General features: G+C 33.0%; 3 protein-coding genes across 3 annotated transcripts; 1 reads left to right on the top strand and 2 right to left on the bottom strand.

Annotated features, from left to right (window-relative positions):
* Positions 1–43: 43 nt before the first annotated feature.
* Positions 44–3134, bottom strand: LOC129285610 (2-Cys peroxiredoxin BAS1, chloroplastic). The gene is made up of 7 exons (XM_054921365.1): positions 2810–3134; positions 1987–2061; positions 1770–1851; positions 1599–1678; positions 1128–1253; positions 557–670; positions 44–423 (listed from the first exon to the last, which is right to left on the bottom strand). Exons 1-7 carry the CDS (start codon positions 3014–3016, stop codon positions 307–309), a joined length of 801 nt encoding a protein of 266 aa, XP_054777340.1. The 5' UTR covers positions 3017–3134; the 3' UTR covers positions 44–306.
* Positions 3135–7893: 4759 nt separating this feature from the next.
* LOC129307571 (uncharacterized) lies at positions 7894–8753 on the top strand. Its single transcript, XM_054948481.1, has one exon. The coding sequence runs from the start codon at positions 8123–8125 to the stop codon at positions 8627–8629; it is 507 nt and encodes a 168-aa protein (XP_054804456.1). The 5' UTR covers positions 7894–8122; the 3' UTR covers positions 8630–8753.
* A 28-nt stretch (positions 8754–8781) lies between these two features.
* LOC129307555 (HVA22-like protein i) lies at positions 8782–11065 on the bottom strand. The gene is made up of 6 exons (XM_054948479.1): positions 10604–11065; positions 10417–10515; positions 9832–9888; positions 9681–9744; positions 9324–9539; positions 8782–9220 (listed from the first exon to the last, which is right to left on the bottom strand). Exons 1-6 carry the CDS (start codon positions 10633–10635, stop codon positions 9119–9121), a joined length of 570 nt encoding a protein of 189 aa, XP_054804454.1. The 5' UTR covers positions 10636–11065; the 3' UTR covers positions 8782–9118.
* Positions 11066–19956: the final 8891 nt, after the last annotated feature.

Genomic DNA, 19956 nt, shown 5'->3' with positions numbered 1-19956 from the left:
GTAGAGTGCTAATTGATTAATCCGATAGAGGAACCAAAACTGCTTGGAGTCCCAACCTGGGTGCGATATATCATTCAAGCGCACATAGTTTACAGATTCCAGTCAAAATAAAATGTTAAAAACTGCCACATAATTCGCTCAAAAATCCAGGTACACCAACATGCATTTATTATCATAATTCACAGCCCGCAGCTCAAATTTCAGGACTTGAGAAAGTGTCACGGAAAAAAAAAAAAAACAAAACCCTTCTACACTGCATAACAGATGCACAATTACTGCTCTTTTAAGTCTTGACCATCATCCAGCCTACACTGCTGCGAAGTACTCCTTGCTAAGTTTAGGGTCTGGCTTCATGGACTTCTCACCGGGCTTCCACCCAGCAGGGCAAACTTCATCTGGGTTCTCCTGCACATACTGCAGGGCCTGCAAGAAAAATACACAGAATGGGAAGCGAGGAGATTAGATAACGGTGAGAGAGGAGAAAGAAATGACCAGAAAATAGGTTACATAAAATATTGTTCAATCTTGGTGTTGTCTTGTCTGTGTACGTAATTACCTGTAGTGTTCTCTTCGTCTCATCAACACTTCTACCAATTGCCAGGTTGTTAATGGTAGAATGCTGGATAATGCCTTCCTTGTCGATAATGAACAATCCTCTCAACGCAATCCCCTAATCATCGGAAACATCAGGCCCAGAGAAGTGGCGTGTAAGGTATTTCGCAACATTTATGCCTTAGATGTTTCCTATATGTACATTTATGGATTTACCCAAGCAGCATCTTATATTTTGTTTCATAGGGCATCCAAGGTCAAGCCCCAAGATAGAGTCACTTGGATGAAAATACCCAAGGCATAAGTTTTGTCATAAACACATAATAACTTTTTTTTTTTTTGGTGAGCAAAATGAACACATAATAAGTTGATTTGAATAGATAGAAGGACTTTAAATAGCAATTATACAAAACTGAACCCATGCCTCTTAAGAAACTCGCAAGGATCTATGAGCACAATTTTCCCTTCGTATTTTAGGAGAGAAGACAGAAGATCCTTTTTTTAATATAAAAAAAGAGCTCTGTGAAATTTCAGCATAGTCTCAGTATTAACAATTTTAAAATGCCTAAACATACCTGATCAGGAATCAGCACACCATAAGATTTTGAAATTGATTTGGTGACATCGGAAATCAGTGGATACTTCAAGTCCCCAAGACCACCAGACTTTCTATCCGTTTGAACCCATGCAAGATGCGAGAACTACAATAATAGAAGTAAAACCACTAAACAAGCAGAAGGAGACTCAGGAACTAAAACTGAATTAGAACATGCTGTGAAACTATAAAGGTGAACTTAAAGCATATGCCATGCTGTTTATGGACATAAGGTTAAGGGCGCTGCATATATTATGAATTTCATTGGCAGCTATTTTTCTTTTCCCATGTTTATGGAGGCAGTAAGCTAGCATAGTATTTCCCTCTACCCTCACTTCATTTGATAGCTAATATAAAACGTACAAACGTATTTTAACACTCTTTGATAGCTAATATAAAAGCCAGTAACTGAAGAAGATAATAATAAACTACACAAGGCAAATTAACTCACCACGCTGTCAACTGAAACACCCAATATCTCAGTATTTAGTGCCTCAAATTCTGCATGCCGATCACTGAAGGCAGTGATTTCTATAAGTAAAAAACAGAGATCAGAGAAGAATCAAAGTAGCTACAGCATTGACTAGTATCTTACTAACCTCATTCTAATTTAGTGACAAACCTGTTGGACAAACGAATGTGAAGTCCAAGGGGTAGAAGAAGAGGATGACATATTTCTTTCCAATGTAATCAGAAAGTTTAACCTGAAATGAAGTAACATTTACAAGCATAACACATCTCAAAAGGTATTACAATAAAAAAAAACAAATAAAAGACGCACTTCACAAGGAGAGAATCTACTGCTAATTAAAGGACATAAGAAGAATCGTGTCATTTACCTTGATAAACTCCTGGTCAAAAACAGCCTCCGCTTCAAAATCCGGTGCTTTATTTCCAACAAGTGGAAGTTCACTCTGTAAAATGAGAGGGAAAAAGCATACTTCAAAAGTTAAGTCAAAGAAAAGTTCGTAGGAAACTTGAGATCCGGTTTTATCATTGAAGTTACTGCCGTCAGTGGTTAAAGTTGATTCTCCCTTAGCATCGATAACACACCCTAGACTTTACAATACTAGATGCTCAAATGTCACAAGCATCCGACTCTGCTTCATCGTAGAGCTTTACCAAGTGCTTGAAATACCAGCTTCCTTTACAGAACTCTTCCGTGTTAAGATTTAGACTTAAAATTAACATGCTTTTATATAAAACAGAAGTTGAGAGCAAAGAGAGAAGAGTGTAGAAAGAGAGGAAAATGAACCCATTCACATTTTTACTAGTCTCAATATGCTTCTCAACTCCACAACATCGAAATTCCTTATTGTTATGACTAATTAGTATTTCAATGGAACAAGATCTAAGTTTTATCATTAAGTTTTTAACATGCTGTAAACAGAAAAATGAATGCTTTTAATGTAACACGGCAAATATACAACGGCAGAAAAAGGAACGGGCAGGAAATCCTCTAAGAAATCTTAGAAATAGAGGAAAATCCACGTTGAAGAGTTATTTATGGCCCAATGTAGCACTATTTCAGACGAACGATGTGTTAGACGAAAAACAACAACAATCAAGTGCGCAATATTTCGAGTCAGCAGTACAAATTTCGCAATTAATCAGCCAAGAATAAGGTAGACAGATAAGTAAGGGAAGAGAGAGTGCACGTACAGAAGCTTTGACGACGAAGCTGCGTCTAGAATGAGAGGCACGATTCAAGGAAAAGGAATGAGGGCGAGCAGAGAGTGAGGGTTTGCGAAGGCCAACGAAAGACTTGGGGAAGGAAGGGGAGAAAGAGAGAGAGGGAGAGGATAATTTGGGAGAGAAGAGGGTAGGGTTTGAAGAAAGGATAGCAGCGGGGGCAGTTGAGGAGGCCATTGGGTGGAATTTCAGTTCACAGTGCTCTCTCGATCCTTCTCTTCCTCACTCTACAGCTATAGCTTCCCAAAGCCTGAGGTTGTAATGTCGGGTAAGAAGATAGGAGGGATGGGTCAAGGGTTGGTTGGTGGCACGGGCACGGGATGGGGGGAGTACCGTCGCAGTTTGTAAATTGTTTACCTTAAACATATTTTTTTAAAAAAATTATGAATATTTTCTTCGATTTAATCAACAAATTGCGTTATATGTTCCTTTAATGGCTTAATTTTAAAATAAATATTTTTGGTGATACATCAATAAATATTTTTATCAACTTTGTACTCTCCTTCAAAAACATAAAAACAAATTTTTTCAGATAAAATATTAAAAAATGTAATATATTTTTATTTTTAATGTAAATAATGAGTTTTTTTTAAAAGCATTTTTAATGATTAAATCAATCAATAGATTCTATTAAATAAAGATAGCATGAAAAGATGATATCAATTTAAAAATAATTAATTAACTTGTTAAGAATGTAATTAAATTAAAAATATTTTATATTTTTTAATGAAAAAAGTATATCAAATAGGATCTAACATGATACGTCCAATGCAACAATTTTCAAAATATTAAGACATAGATATAAAATGTATGTGCTATATATGGTGCTCTCTCTATTTAAAAATGTAAAGTATTTTTTAAAAAGTTAGATGTTCAAAAATGTAAAATATTTTTTATTTTTTGAGGTGTAATCATTAACTTTTTTAAAAGTACCCCTATTAATAATGACTTTATATTTATTATAGATTATTTAATAGAAGTAAATATTTTATTAAATATGAAAAGATAGAGTTAGTTTGAAAATAGATAAATACTTTATTGAAGATAAAATTTGATTGAAAATGTTTTACATTTTTTTAATGAAGAAAGTAATATTTTTGATGATGAATGAGAGTGTTTTGAATTTTGGATACAAATTTTTAAAGTATTGTAAAGATAGTTGTGTTAGTAAACTAAAATATTATTCTTTTAATTTCTTTTTGAAGTCATGTAGAAATATTTTAACAAAAAAGCATAGTGATACAATTTTTATAGAATGTGTGGTATTGTTACTATTGTATCATAAGTCGTGCTCCATCATGACAATGGGGCACAAATTAAAAGATTTGTTTAGACTAAACTATAAAACATTTGATAGCTTTTACCCATATTTTTCTAACTTTACTCTTATCTAATTTATTTTTTTTTAAAATGAAACAACGAAATTTCAATTGTTATCATGGGCAGCGCTACACGGATGTTAGGGGATAAATGCATCCTTTAGATTTAAAGAAAATTATAAAAAATGCTCATGTTTTTTAATATTTTATATTTTTTGACTCAAATATTTTGAAGCGCTTCTTAACCAAACTTTAAAGATTTTAATTTCTAATTTTTTTAATTATTTCTAAATTTTTAATTTAAAAAATGTTGTGCCCCATAGCTCGGGGTATTAGCACCGTCATTGATTGTTTTCAATACTTTGACAAGTTATCTAATCAGCTTGTTATTTGGAATATGTAAATTTTAGTTTAAGATCCTAAAATAGTTACAAACTCGCGATCTTCTTTTATTATGGGCAAAAGAAAATACTATATCATACGGGATGCTGCAGTACATTTTTTTCTCTCAAAGTATGAACGTGTTGCTGGTGAATCCATTTGAAGCAGTGCATGCTACATGTAGTAATATACATCTCTGTATACTTGTCTTTTTATGTTGGTTTTTTTTTTTAATCATCGTTTATGATTTATTTTTTCCTATATATATGAGGATAGTAAAATTTATAGTCATTTATATTAGTTTCAATCATTGATTTAATTTTTTAAAGTTAATTTTTTATTAATTTAATCTCTTAAATTTATTTTGATTATTATTTTAACTTTTGGTTTTTTCAAGATAAGGCACATGGTTAAAACTTGCCAACGATGACAATAAAATATTAAGTTGACAAAATAAATATAACTATTGGAACAAAAAAGAATATATTAGTAAATTATCCTAAACTTTGTGTCTAATAGTATCATAAACCTTAAATTTGTTTGTCATGCAAATTATTTCATCAATTTTTGAAAATAACATAATCTGATCTTTATCATTAACAGAAGTTAACATTACTGTTAATTGATCAAAAAAAATTACCTCAAAAATTATAATAAAGAAATAAAACACGAATTACAAAAAATGACTAACAATTTTTATACCCTAATAAAGGACCCTTTTGGTCATTTTCTATAATTTTTGAAGTTATTTTTGTATTTTATAATTAATTAATAATTAAAGTTAACCTTTATTAATAATAGGAGTTATACTATACCATTTTCAAAAGTTAAAAAAATAATTCACACAATAATTAAATTTAGGGTCTATGATGCTGTTGAATCTAAAGTTTTAAAAGTAATTTTGCTCATTTACTTTACAAAAAAATTGCTTAAAAATTATATGAAAAAGGAACCAAAACGCGGGCATACCAAAAATGAGTGGAAAAGGGATGACAATGAAATGAGAAAATAAGAGGGGGGAACAAAGAATTAAAAAAAAAAAAGTTGATTTGTTCCTAATTAGACACAGGTATGACAAGTGATTAATATATTTTGCACGACATGTTAACATAAGGGATACTTTATGTTTTTTTTCTTTTTTTTGATCCCAGAGAAATTTGTACTCGTATCATTCAAATATATTTTGCAAACACCAAATAACGCCACCTAAAAACAGGCACACTGAAAAGAGGTCCAACACAACAACAAACAAAACCAGAAAAAGAACATAAAGGAGCGCCCTAGGGTTGAAAGATGAGGCTATTTCTAAAACTTCACCAACCATAGAAACAGAAATGTGATAGTCCAAAGACTTGCCCAACGCTTGAGCCCAACCTCATTAACATCAATGCTGCATCTACAATTGCAGCTTTAAAACACTCCCTTCAGCCGGGAGATTAAGAGATGTCATGCAATGAAAGCCGAAAGAGACCACTGGACCATACATCAATATAATAAAGTGAGTGTAAATAGAGATATTCTACTTGGTAACAGGTCACTGATGTATTTATTCTACTCGGTAAACTTAAAAAGATATTTGTTGTTTTGAGATTCTAAATCCATGCTTGCCACTCACCCAAGAATACACGAGATGATAAATTCCTGCTCTTTTTAATGCCAATACTGTTGACTTGTTTTAACAAAACTTCTTAAACTACGATAATGATGAACTAGTATAACAAAACACACACACACACACACACACACAAAGGTGCTTTGGAGTTTTTTTTTTCCCCCTATGGTTTCAAGAGAGAGCATAAAACAAAAACAAGTTATCAAAACATGTTCCACGTGAAAGAAAAAATCAACAAGTCTGTTCTTATCTGTTGTTTTTAATATTTCTATTTTATTTTCAAATTTTGAATATACTTGTTTCAATCTTATTGGAAAGAATTACATGTATTAAATATATAAGAAAAGTAGAAAACCTCTTATAATGCTTTACATCTAAATCAAAATTCTCCCTTATTGGCATTGATTAACAAAATTTCAATGTTTTAATTATATGACTTTACACTACTTATGAGTTTTTCACGTGCCTCGCTTCTCTCTGTAATTTTTTTTTTGTTTTTTGAGGTATCCCCACTTCTCTCTATAATTTAAGCATTTGCGGGTTTGTTTATCAACATACATCTTCTTTTATTTTTGTTTATTTTAAATCTTTTATTTGAATTTTACTGAAGTTACAATATTGTTTTATAAAAAGTTCTACAAACTATCACGTAACCGCATTTAAAAAAAATCATAGCTGATAAAAAAAAAGGTTAATGAATTGGGAAGAAAATAGGACTCCTAGCTAAAATTAAATACTATGTAATTTAAAATTTTAAAAATCCTTTAACAATAAAACTGATGGATATATGTATGTATTAATAATGTTTTTTTGCCAACTATGTATTAATAATTGAATCTATATTTAAGTTACTCGTTTTCAATTCATATGCTTGTTCATATCAATATTCATTTAAGTTATGATTAAAAAAAATCATGAACCTATAACGTATGAATAATCATAAAAAAAATATATGGTCATTTGACCATTTAAGAATACAAATTCACGCGATATGACACCAAATTCATGCACACACATATATATTCATTTAAATGAGGGTTCTAGAAGATTCATCAATCACTTGTTTATTTTCAAATTTCAATGAACAAGTAATTAAATATATCTTTATGCATACGGATAATTATATATGTGTTTTCAACTTTGCATGATATCATATTCAAATATTATGAAGTATTAACCAGAACAATTTTTCCAAAAACATCCTTCATACTTAATTTTTGAGTGGATCTTTGGATCAAATTTGTTAACTGAGAATGTACAGAGACCAAGCAATATGCATCGCAATTCTTCCAAAAATACATTGTCTTTAACAAGATTTTTTACCACTTTGTTCATGCCATATAGATGATGATAATAAAGACATGGGATTTTGCTAATCTTGAATTGATATTTTACTAATATTAAATTGATAATGGCATTACTCTATAATTTATCAACAGCCAAATATTACTGAATACGAGTGGCTATCGAATAATTCTGACCGTATAAATATAAACTATAAATAAGTATAACGCTGATCTAATTGTAGTCACTGTCGCAGATGACTCAATCATGGAAAATGCAATACTAAAAAGGACGAAAATTAAGGGAAAAAATACAATCAAGAACTGAAAATTAAAACTATTTCTGGCCAGCAAATTAAAATCAAAACTATTTATACTAAATTTTTTTAATTATAAAATCGTTCAAACATTTAACCGTCAACTTAAAATCAAGGGCACAATTCAAAAATTTGTCTTGATTTTATTTCAATCAAAAAGCCTATTGATCCAGGCCACATGACACACAGCCACCTCACATTAATAAAGATAAAGGCAAAACACTTTCAAAAAAGATGAGGTTTTCTTTTTCCGTCGGAAAAAATATATAGAGAGAGAGAGAGAGTGGGAGAGCCTAAGCCAGTGCACGGGTTTCAGCGGTATTTGAATATTTGATTGATACTTTCAAATTCTAGTCCTGGAGGATCCAATCATGGAGGATTCTATCACCACCACTCTCGCTCTAGAATCATCGACAACGACCCTCCGCCGCCGGAACTCCATAGCCACATCCGTGGTCCTGCCCAAGGAACACAGAGTCCCGGCCGCCAAGCGACTTCAGCGTTCGAGCTTCTGCGCTCTCCCAAACGACACCGTGCAGGCGCCGCTATCCTCGTCAGACTTGGGTCATCACTCTCATGGATCATCTTCTCTCGTGTCCTACACTTCTCTCAGAGATTTACTCTCATCCGCCACTCCACCTTCGGGTTCTGTCTCTGCCTACGATATCTCCATTCGCAATCGCCTCGTCAAGCGAGCCGCTTCGGCTTACCTCCGGCCAATGTCTTCTTCCCCCACCACCAGCTCACCCTCCTCCTCCTCCTCATGCTTCCCTCGCCTCCTACTTCCTTATCTCAGCTTCTTCTATCGCCGCTTCGTTTCTGGTGTTTCCTGGATTTTCCATCGGATATCCCGCGCAATCTGGCCTCAACCCCATTGAAGTCACTTCGCTTAATCATGGGGGATGCTCGTTTTTAATTTCTTTTGTCTGGTTTAAACTTTAAGTACACAGAATGTTTATCGCTACTGTAATTTCCTAATTCATAAACTTGTCCCTTTTTTCATTGCTGTCCGACATATAATATAATGGAATCAACGAATGAATAATGCCATTAATCGAACCTCAGACAGGTCACTTTGCTATCATTGTTTCAAAATGAAGGAAAAATTAAGAAAGGGTTGAGCTTAGCAATGGAAGTTGATAACTTTGATCAAAGAACGAATGACAATGATGGTAAGATTAATGTGACTATGTACAAAATACAAGTTTTCTCCCTAAACAGTTCTCAACTATGCTGGGGGTATTGGATTTATGGATTCGGTGGCAGGTTATCGCGCGAATTTGGCTGAGGTTGTACTCTGGTACAGAATCAAAACCAACCTTTACAGTTTCACACTTGGGTGTCTTCGAAATGTTTGGTCTTTGGCGTCACTCCGACAATGATGGCGGCTTCTTGTGCTTCCTGTTGGCAAAAAAGATCGATCGTTTTGGAGGGTATTGCGCCTCACCTTCACCCTGTTTATCATTTTTCTGCAATTACAAAAACTCGTGAGAAACCTCACTCAAAACTTTACTTGAGAATGGCAGGCTAATCAAATTGAAACAGGGTTCATAAGTGAAGAGAAGAATTCACCTTAGTGGTGCTGTTGCCGCTAAATTTTCTAGACTGAGCAGCAAAGTACTCGAGGACTTGCAAAAATGCTGACTGCCCGAAATCTGAGCAGTTTTGTAAGTAAAATACGGCCAAATCCCAGATCCTAGCTCTCCACTCAAGCAACTTATTCTCAATATCATGCTCGTGACTTGTTACATAAGGTCGCAACACTGCATCATATATAACTCCAGTTCCCTACAATGAGTAACAGCTCTACTGTTATCAAGTGTGTGTCTTCTCATCTTTTCATTACTTACGAAAATAGTCAGTGGGAGGTAAGAAGTGCGCGAAAGAGAAAGTGACAAATCTCTCACCCTGTTTCTGCTATTTTCTTACCTGGGTTTTGGGATACCACAAGTAAATGAAAAGAGCCAGTTTCAGCTCCCCGTACATCGGCAACCTTTCGTAAAGAGGTTGGCGTTAATTGACTACACAAACTAGATTAACTTGCAATATTATGCCAGTAATTATTAGATCCTACACATACCAGGAAATGAATATGTCGGCGACGCTTTCCACAACTGTGAGAAATGCCACAAGAACCCTGTGAATCCACTTGCGCGTTAAAACTTCTTTCATATCGATCAAACCCGCTGATTAAAATTAACAGTAGGATTGCATCTTTCTCGTCTCTCTTTGTGAATATTGTCTCCATTTTCAGGAAAAACTAATCCTATTTGAATTTAAATTCTGAGGCCGGGTTATTTCATACGTGTTCTAATGTTATATTTCCCCCACCCCGTTTGGACCAAAGGGTCCAATGTTATGTCAAATAAATATTTGCACTGCATCGCAGGGCATTGACTCCTGATTGGTTATGAAGAAAAAGATGACCCCTTTTTGTGAAACAATTCATTAATGAAATCTCTTATTCTTCACTCATCTATGCTTTCGAAATTTAATTCTAATTAACAGAAAGGGCCGAGCAATTCCTTCTCCATCCTAACTAATCCAGCTCTGATCCTACAACTCTGACCCTTAAATGCAAACTGAAAGCCATAAATTTCACAGCAATCAATCGAAAACAGGATGAAGAAGAGGGGCCCCTCCTTTTAGAAGAATGATCTCTTACCAGTATTGACACCAGAAGCGAAGCTCCTCATTCTGGACCCTGTTTCTCTCTATGGTCTGGTAGCATTTAAAGCCAGGGTATGCATATCCAAGAAGCAATCTGAAATCCAGAAGATTGAAGAATCAAGAATGCAAGATGAAATATCAAAATGACTTGGAGAAATCATGCCTGGGGAGAGCATACGTACATAAGACTTCTAGTAATGAATTCTCCCAACATTTTCAACACGAACCGGCAGAACTCTGGAAGTAAAGCAGCCCGTCGAAATTGTGAAGGGCCAAGCCTTCAAAGTTTGTGAAACTGCAAGATCGCTAATGGCAACTTTCTCCAGAAGAACAAGGAAGAGAGATTCTGATAAATGGGTATGGGATTTCAAGGTGGAAAGATTCAGAGCCAACCAAAGGCTAAGGAATTAATGATTGAAGGAAAAACAATAGAAAAAAATGGATGAGGATTGTTCTCCGAGAAGATCAATCTTGGAAGCAAGATGAAACAATATTTAAGCAAGAAGCATGTGATCCGAACTCCGAAGTATCGAAAAGTTCGAATTATATACTGGGACAGAAATTGAGGATGATTCTTTCTTTACTTTTTAAAATTCTTTTAAAAAACAAATGAAAGGAGAAAGAAGATGAGATTTCTTGGCGCGGACGCTTCTCTTTACTTTTGGACGCAACGTTGTCTGGTTTAATGGGGATTTTTCAAAAACGGATTCACGACTTCCAGATGGCGGTTTGGGTTCAGATAAAGGGCATTTCCGTCATTTTGTACGATATAAATCATGAATTCATAATTTTTTTTAATTAGTTCCATTTCGCAATAGAAAAAAATGTTTGTAAGCAACATATGTTTGAACTAAACCAGGCGAAGTTGGATTGATTAATGCTTAATTTTAGAAATGCTAAATGGTCTTGTTGATATTGGTCTGATCTACAATTTTCTGTTGACAAAAAATGTACCATTTTCTTTCGCCAATAAAGCTTCGCTTCCACGTACTTCCATCAAGACGCTTCCAACATTAAATCACGAACAAGACAAATAAGGGCGGCGTGTTTCCATTAAAAATCCCGTGTTCCTTTTCGAGTTTTCTTTTATTATTGGGTTAAAGTTTAGTTTTATTTCTGCATGTATTTTAAGTGAGATAATTTTATCCCTTAATTATTTTTTAAGGAGGAAAAAATCTTCCATATTAATAAATCATTAACTTTGCCATCATATACTAATATGACATATGTGTAAGGCTTACACATAGTGACAGATAAGATTCTGACTATGTCCTTTAGTGTTAATTTGTCCTTAATTTTTTTTTTAGAGCCTCGAGTACTTTAAAATTTTTTTCAGAAGCACTGAATACTTTAAAATTTTATTAAAATAAAATTTAATAAATATTTTAAAAATATTAAATATTTTTATATTTAATAATTTAAATATTATTATTTATAAATATTCATTCAAAATTTATAAATTACTTTTTAAATATTAATAACTCAAACTAGCATTTTATAAATTTATAGATAATTTTTTATTTTTTATACATCGATCTTCTTTTCAAGACAGTGCTCAAATTGTTTTACTTTATGTGTATATCAAAACTTACTTATATTTTTAATATTACTTAAATTTTTTAATTTTTTTGTCAACTAACAATTTTCCTCTAAAATATTACACTACCCAAATTCAACATGCTCTGTATGTTGCACTATTAAGAGTAAAATTAGAAATATGACAATCAGGACCAACAAGATAATGGCAAAAATGTTTATTTAAAAAATATTACTTATTCCATTAACATGTTACAAAAAAAGTTACTTAACAAGAAAAAAATAGAGAGATGAGAAAAAAATACCTTCATTAATTTTGAGGTTTATCCTCTTCATTTTTAATACAAAATATTAAAAATTTTAAAATATTAAATTGGGTGCTATAATGTTTTAAATAATAATATTTAAATTATTATTAAATATTAAAATATTTAGTATTTTAATAATATTTATTAAACTTTATTTTAACAAGACTTTAGGTGTCCAGTACTTTTAAAAAAAATTAGGGTGCTCAATGCTCCTGAAAAAAAATTTTAAAGAAAAATTAATACTAAAGGACATTGTCAAAGTATTAGATGTCACCGTGTGTGGATCCCGCGCACATACCACATCAGCATATAATGACAGAGTTAATTGTTTATTAGTAGAGGAGGTTTTTTGCTCCTAAAAAAAATAATCCAATGGTAAAATTGTCCCATTTAAGAGTATAGGCGTCCATCACTTCTAAAAAATAAGCATAGGGATAAAATTAAACTTTAACCCTTTATTATTTATTGGAGACAATTTTAGGAAGAATGATAGATGGATTCCAAGGGAATTAATTAATTCAAATGAGATCTCAAGTAAATATAGAACTCTAAAAATTTACAAGTTAACCTCTTCATTTTGCAATTTTATTGTAATAAATTTGTAACTTATTTTTAAAATTTAACATGATTAAAAAATAAATAAATTTATTTACCCTTTTAAATTTTGGAACATAAATTACAACTTTATCATTGTAACAGTCCTCATCCCATCCCACCAGGGGTCTTTTGACTGGAGTTTTAACCATTCGCGCAAGGGCCCGGCACCCAGCTTTTTCCAAAGTGGTTAGTAACCCAATGATACCAGACTTAATCTCAACTTCATTAAGGTGGTAGAAGTTTGAGGTTTGAGTTTAAAAATGCTTCAAAAGACCTCTTTAATGGGGTAAGTAATAACTCAAATACCACCTCAGGAAAGCGGCTTCCGTTGCAGTGATGTGGGTTGGCTCAATCCAAAAGACTTTCGATGGAGTGGGGTAAGGATTATTACAATCATCACAAAATTATAAAATCGAAAGTCGAACTTTTAAACTTTTAGAGTTTAACATTTAAAACTTAATTAAATTAAGAGGACTTCTCTATCATTTTTTCATAATTTTACCCAGTCAAGGCCTACCTTATTCTTACCACCAAAAAAAAAATTATGGCGGAGATTAGAGAGCTGAATGAGTTAGTTGACCGTAGGTTGAGGCCAAAGCCAAGTTCCTGGAAGTTTTGGCCGTGAAGGTGAAGAATGATTGTTTTGATAACTTACGGGACTCATGAATGAGGCGTTGATGGGAGGGCAAGAATTTCATTGGAGTGGAAAGTTTCGGCGTGAATCTTTTCGAAACACGACCTTTACTCAATAAAATCATCAGCGTTGAACAAGTAAACTGAAAGTGTTGATGATGGCGATGAAATGCATTGGCGTTGGGGGTATCCATCGTGGACCAGAGACTGGTTGCTTTTTTTAATCACTACTATTATTTTGCTTGAGAATAAGAGACTAGTTGTTTTGCGTCCTGGGCTTTGTGTCATTATCTGTGGGGCCTTGAACAGCTGACGACTTCTTTAGCCTTTAAATACTGAAAAGGAAAGAGAACGACATACGAAGGCATTGGAGGGCGAGAGGAAGAGAGAGAAGGCAGGAAAGGGTATAATGGACATTCTGGTAATTTTGTTGACCTGGCTTTAGATATGAATTCAATAGTCCCGTTGAAGCCTTATGTGTCGAGGCGGGATATATTGAAGCCACGTTCAGCGGAGAATCAAATGCAGTCGCAAGCAAATCCTTTTTATATATTTTTTAGCAAATGGAGACCAGGTCAGTTTCCATTTCCCATCAACCGTCTAAAAATTAATCTAAACAGTTTAAATTTGATATAATTTTTTATTATTTTACTAAATACAGAATTTAAAATAAATATAATATTATAAATGTCTGTTGACAAAAAAAATAAATCATATGAGTTAAAATTTTTAAATCTGGACCATTAAAATTAATACTAAATGATCAAGATTTCATCACAACCATAACCATCCTGGTGCTCCAGCCTCAGCCAGATGACAACTGAGTCAGTACAGCTTGGAGCAAAACGGTTGGGATGGTACCTAGTGTGGTTGAACAACCATGCTACACTACACACTGAGTGGGCAGGGTGTTTCCACTTTCTAATGGAAGTAACTAATCACAAGAACCACATCGGGATTGGGATACATGGAGTGGTTCAACTGTTTCTCATTATTTGACTAACTAACTTGTTTCTTTTTCTTTTTCTTTTTTGTCTCTGTCTTTTAGTGGTTATTTCATCACCAAACCATGCATCATGCGTCGTCATGCATACATGCCCACCTATATATTGATTAAGGTTCTTTTTATCTTCTTGTCCACCAAGATCCGATCGAACTTGTTGCACCAATATTATCCTGCTACATTGTACTATCACTAGCACCATTCCTGTTTTCACTATAATTATAATTAATGTTTTAAAAATCAGATCAGAAGATGAACCATAAAAATTAACAGATTATGGTTCTCATAGTTTAACTAGTTACATTGATAATTGAATCAATGATATAATAATTAAATAAAAAATATTTAAATAAAAAATGGGTCAAAATGGATGAACCATTCTAAGTGTCGAGTTTTTCTCCAAGTCTTCAAGAATCGCTTGGGTTAAAATGGGCCAACTCGAGTTAATTGGCAGGACGGACCAAATAGTTGAACAAGACGGCTTTGTTCTTATTGCCAATAGGTAGTAATTTTAAATTTGAGTCATGTTGAAAGACATTATCCTTAAGAATTATTTCATCATACTGTATTGATCACATGACAACTTCCCAAGATTAAAAATACTTATCCTACATTACCAGACAGGGGCATAGAACAAAAGAAACTAGTTGGAATAAACTAAGGAACATGACAATAAAACAACAGTACTAGGGAATAGAAGAGATAACTTAAAAACTCGAAGACCGGTGCAACTCATTCTATCTAATTGTGAGCTTTTATATAGGCTAAGATCTAGATATGAACATTGGACATTTAAGATGCTAGGCTAAAGACCGTACACCTATGCACTCGTCAGGAGCATAAACCACTACTAAGCATATTTGTCCAAAAACATTGAAAAAAAAATAACTTTGATAAAATTCATTTAAGAATCTAAATATTTGTTTAAAGACTAAAAATTGAGGACATTCAAATAGCCAAATTTCAAGGTTTTCAATAGTGAATGCCTTGCGTTGGTCTGTCTCGTGTATACGAGCCCACTTTTCTTTTAAATTCATTTACTTATTCACTTTCACTACTTAATACTTATATCCTTGGAGCCATTCTTACATGAGTAATGTGAGATTTATCATTTTAACACACCACTCAATCATTACAACACTTCTTGAGCCCTGGTCCGACCATCAAGGCCTATTTGGCCTTAGAAACACTAACTGCAATATAATTTTTAGTTGATTGATTTCAAACTTATTGAAAACAAAAAGTTGATGCAGCTAGGATTGGAGATTTTAATTTATATGTATTGATTATATTCTGAATCTGAAAGGACAATTATTTTCTTTGTCTCCTTCTTTTTCATCTTTAAATAAATACTTTCTTCATTTGAAATAATATCTAAGGCATTTTTTAGGGTTTAGATGTTAAAAAATATAAAATATTTTTAGTATTTCAAGATATAATTAATATGCTTTTTTCAAAAGTGCCTCTGATAAATGAGTCACTTCATATTTATTTTAAAGTAAAACATCTTATTAAATAAAGATAAATATAAAAAAGATAGTATTAATTTGAAGGCAATTAACTATTTTATTGAAGGGTGATTAGTAAAAAAAATGTCTCACATTTATCAACAAAGAGAGTAGTATTTTCTAATGAAAACAGAGATTGATCTATTTTCAAACACTTACAAGAATAAATGTTTCATTTATCATTTAAAATTTTAGTATCTAGATTAAAAAATGTAATTGTTATGGATATTTTTTGTTGATGTCCATAACTTCATAGCCTCTTAGGATTCCGTGTCGTGATTAATGTCATGACTCTATAGCCCTTAAATTGATAATTTTTTTAATATTTATTCATAACCTCCAATAGTTTCATGTGATATCATGATGTAGAATAATTTTTTTATTTATAAAATTTTGACTCTTGTGTAGAGTTGGAGGCTTATAAATAAGGGCCGTATACCACACATTTGTGATATCTAAGTGAATGAATATCACCACTCTTTTCTTCCCAATTCTCTCTTGTATTATTCATTTCTTTCATCCCAATCTCTTATATTCTCCTTATTTTCATATCAATAATTAATATTTTTTTTTACTCTTCTACTGTTCCTTATTCATCCATAAGCATTTTTATTATTTTATACCAATTAAGAAAAGAGAAAATAGCAATCAAGGATGTCTGCTGAAGAAAATTTATATTAGTCAAGAATCAATTGTTTTCAAAATCTAAATGAAAAATAAGCCCAAATAAAATGTTGTTAATTTAGAATGAATTGTTAAAATTCAACTAGATACTTGTTGATAAAAGACTAACTAGCATCAACAAATATCCTCTCGGGTTTTCATAATAAGCGATTGATATAAATTTTTTTTTAATAGTCTTTAATTGATATTTTTTCTTAAAAAAATTTGGTAAAATTCATTATAGTTCTGAAGCTTTTTAAAAATTACCGAATATCTTAAAATCACCCTCTAACTCAATCTACATCATAGCTGCATCTTCCCCCCCCCCCTCTAAAGGTGTTCCAATAGAGGGCAAATAAAAAAAATAATAAACACAGGGGAAGTAAAATTTTTTAAATCAATTTATTTGCGTGATTATGCAATATTGCCTTGGAATTCTCAAGTTAATGACCATATATAAGGGCGTAATTGAAAAAAAGTAATAATTGATATTATATTAAAATTTAAAATATCATATTGATAAAAACATTTAAAAGTGACCGTTAAAAAAAAAAATAGACAGAGCGAATATTTACTTTGCCAAATTCCCCGAAGTACAATTGCATAATCTTGTTATGTATTGATCAACTAACACGTGGATAGATTATGTGTAAGATGATAAAAGTCCGTAACAATTCTACTGATTTTGCCTTTCACTTTTCAGTGGACACTTTAGTGGCCGGGTATGTATATTGGTAAGATCTCCAGTTCGACCGATCTCAAGATAGTAAGGTTTTTATATATCACGCAATCAAATTCCCACTGAGCAGGGTAATTGGCTAGATTGATTTGTCAATCAATTGCACACGATTAGTTTAGTGCGTCAACGAAACTCAACGCTTTTTTCCCATAATTATCGCTTGTCGGGTCAAGGAAAATGTTAAACGTCAGTGCTTGATTCACACAACGAATAGAACTTGTATCTGATATAGACTCGATTTTTTTTTTTTGTTAATTTTTGAGGCAATGAAACAGAGAGTTTTGGGCAGGGTAAACCCGGGTGAAGATGCAAGGTAAGTGCTGCTCATGACGGGCCAACCTCAGCCAACTGACTGACAAAAGGAAAATTATTAAACGACTTAAAAATGGGAGAGAGAGTCAAACTATGAGAATAACACAATATATATAGTTGCAAGGGTCAGAATAATGTACGAGAACGTGACGGTTAGCTGGTATAGCGATCGTCCGATTGAGCATTGAGTGTTTAAATACATTCGGCAAATCAGCGGAAAAATCCGGGGGAACTGAGTCAGAATCGTTGTGCCGTGATTCGTGATCGCTCAGTACGTAGTAGAATATCCCCTGAAACAGGACTACCACGGGTTTTCTTTCGTCCGTGATTGCGAGGAAGGTGCTTCCTTTGAATTGCCGTGCTTGTTCAAAATTCCGTAAATCGTACGTATGATGTTTATACATGCCAAACCAGTTGAACCTTCAACCTCACACTCTTCCGTTTCCAATTGGCCAATAATGGTACGTATTTGTGATCCTTAACCCGCGCATTATGTTTTATTTTTTATTTGTCTACTCTATTCCTAGTCAACCTTGTCTGGATTGCTGATAATTAAATGGCCAGATAAAAATTTCCCTCTCTATGAAAACGTCGAAATAATATTTTTATATGGTGGACAATCAGTCGTTTTTAAAATTTAATACGTTATCTCATGAGAAATTCATTATTCAATAATGAAGTTAAAGATATATGGTTGAAAAGCTTAACGATTCCTACACGCGTTTAAAAAAAATAAAATAAACGGGCTGCCACCGATACTTACTTTGACCGAGATTTTTTGGCCATTGAAACAGTATTTTTTTAATATTTAAAAGAAGAGTAGAACAGTTCTGCATAAAAAGGAAGTGAAAAATTGTTCTTACATAAATGTAACCTGTGAGTGTAGTTGTAACGGCATTAACTATTTAATCATAACATTATCCATGCGATAGGTATGGTTTTACCCATTCGCCCCTCTTATATAGGGAAAGGATTATCTGTGTGAGACTGGCCCGTGCGAGGAGGCAAATGTTCACCTCACAAGGGAAAAATTACATCTATATATATAGCAAAGAAAATTTATAACCTTGCACTTTATATTTTCAATATTTTAAACTCTTTAGATTTAATGAAAAATATTTGGAGGTTCAAAGTAAAACTCTACAGCAATCTTCTCTATATTTTGGTCAAAAAAATCATAATATATTTTGCTCAAATAAAAATATGTACAATTTTATTCATGTTATTATATTTTTTGTCTGATGTAATTAATTTTTTAAAAATATTATATTATTTTTAAATTATATTTTCCTACACCCTCAACTCAAGTCTTGGCTCCGTGTGGGGAGAGGTTTTAGAAGTTTTACATAACCTGTCAGACTCATATCTTTGTCTTTATTTTATTTTCTTGCGCCCACTTGGACAGTTGGACTGCAGGTCAGTGCGCAGCAAATCAGGGGGACTAATTATGCAATGTGGACAGATAAAGCCTAAATTTTCAGTTCAGCGACTTCAATTTGCTAGGCTCTGCTAAAAGACACCATTAATCTTGAATAAGAAAGGTGTGCTGTGGTGAACCAACCGAACATTATACCAAATTTTGATACATCTCGTTGCAATCCCCGACAAGTATCTAAAGACGAGTGAAGTTCGATATAGACACATACATAACATAACTATTGATGTTTTTATGAAAAAATCTGTAGCAAATTATACGGCTCGCAAAAGCTAAAAAGCGGAAAATAATATAGAGCAGCTCACTTTTCTTTTTTCAATACATAACGTGATTCGTTATGCTCTATCCATGGATTTGTCATTAACTGTAAAATAATAAGTAATGAGACAATTGACAATGCACAATACTAATTCATCATTCAAACATTTCATAACGAACATGTAAAACACATTTATGCTCTATATTTAAATAATAAATATGTATATTTATGGGGCAGGGAGAGAGAGAGAGAGATTCGGTGGGCCATGAAGGTACCGGAATGACGTTGGTGGGCTAAGACGCGAGAGTCATGATGGGCTTAGGGGCAAGGCTACAGTGTAAAGACAAAGATACAAGAAAAGTGAAAATGGAGGCCTGCGTTTGAAGCGTGGGGGCTAAGGAAGTAAAGCGTGAGATTGAAGAATTATGATTAAGAGGGTGCGCATGTACCTTGCAATTATTAGTATTTCAGCAATTTTGATTTTTTGATGGGTAAAGCCATGGCACGCGCTATCAGTGTAGCTCACGTACGTTTGCCTTTGT

This window comes from Prosopis cineraria, unplaced genomic scaffold (genome assembly GCF_029017545.1).
Source record: "Prosopis cineraria cultivar Desert tree isolate PC_DT_omini unplaced genomic scaffold, ASM2901754v1 PC1, whole genome shotgun sequence".
Taxonomy (NCBI): domain Eukaryota; kingdom Viridiplantae; phylum Streptophyta; class Magnoliopsida; order Fabales; family Fabaceae; genus Prosopis; species Prosopis cineraria.
The sequence above is the reverse complement of the archived record's forward strand: the minus strand, read 5'-3'. Positions and strand labels throughout refer to the sequence as shown.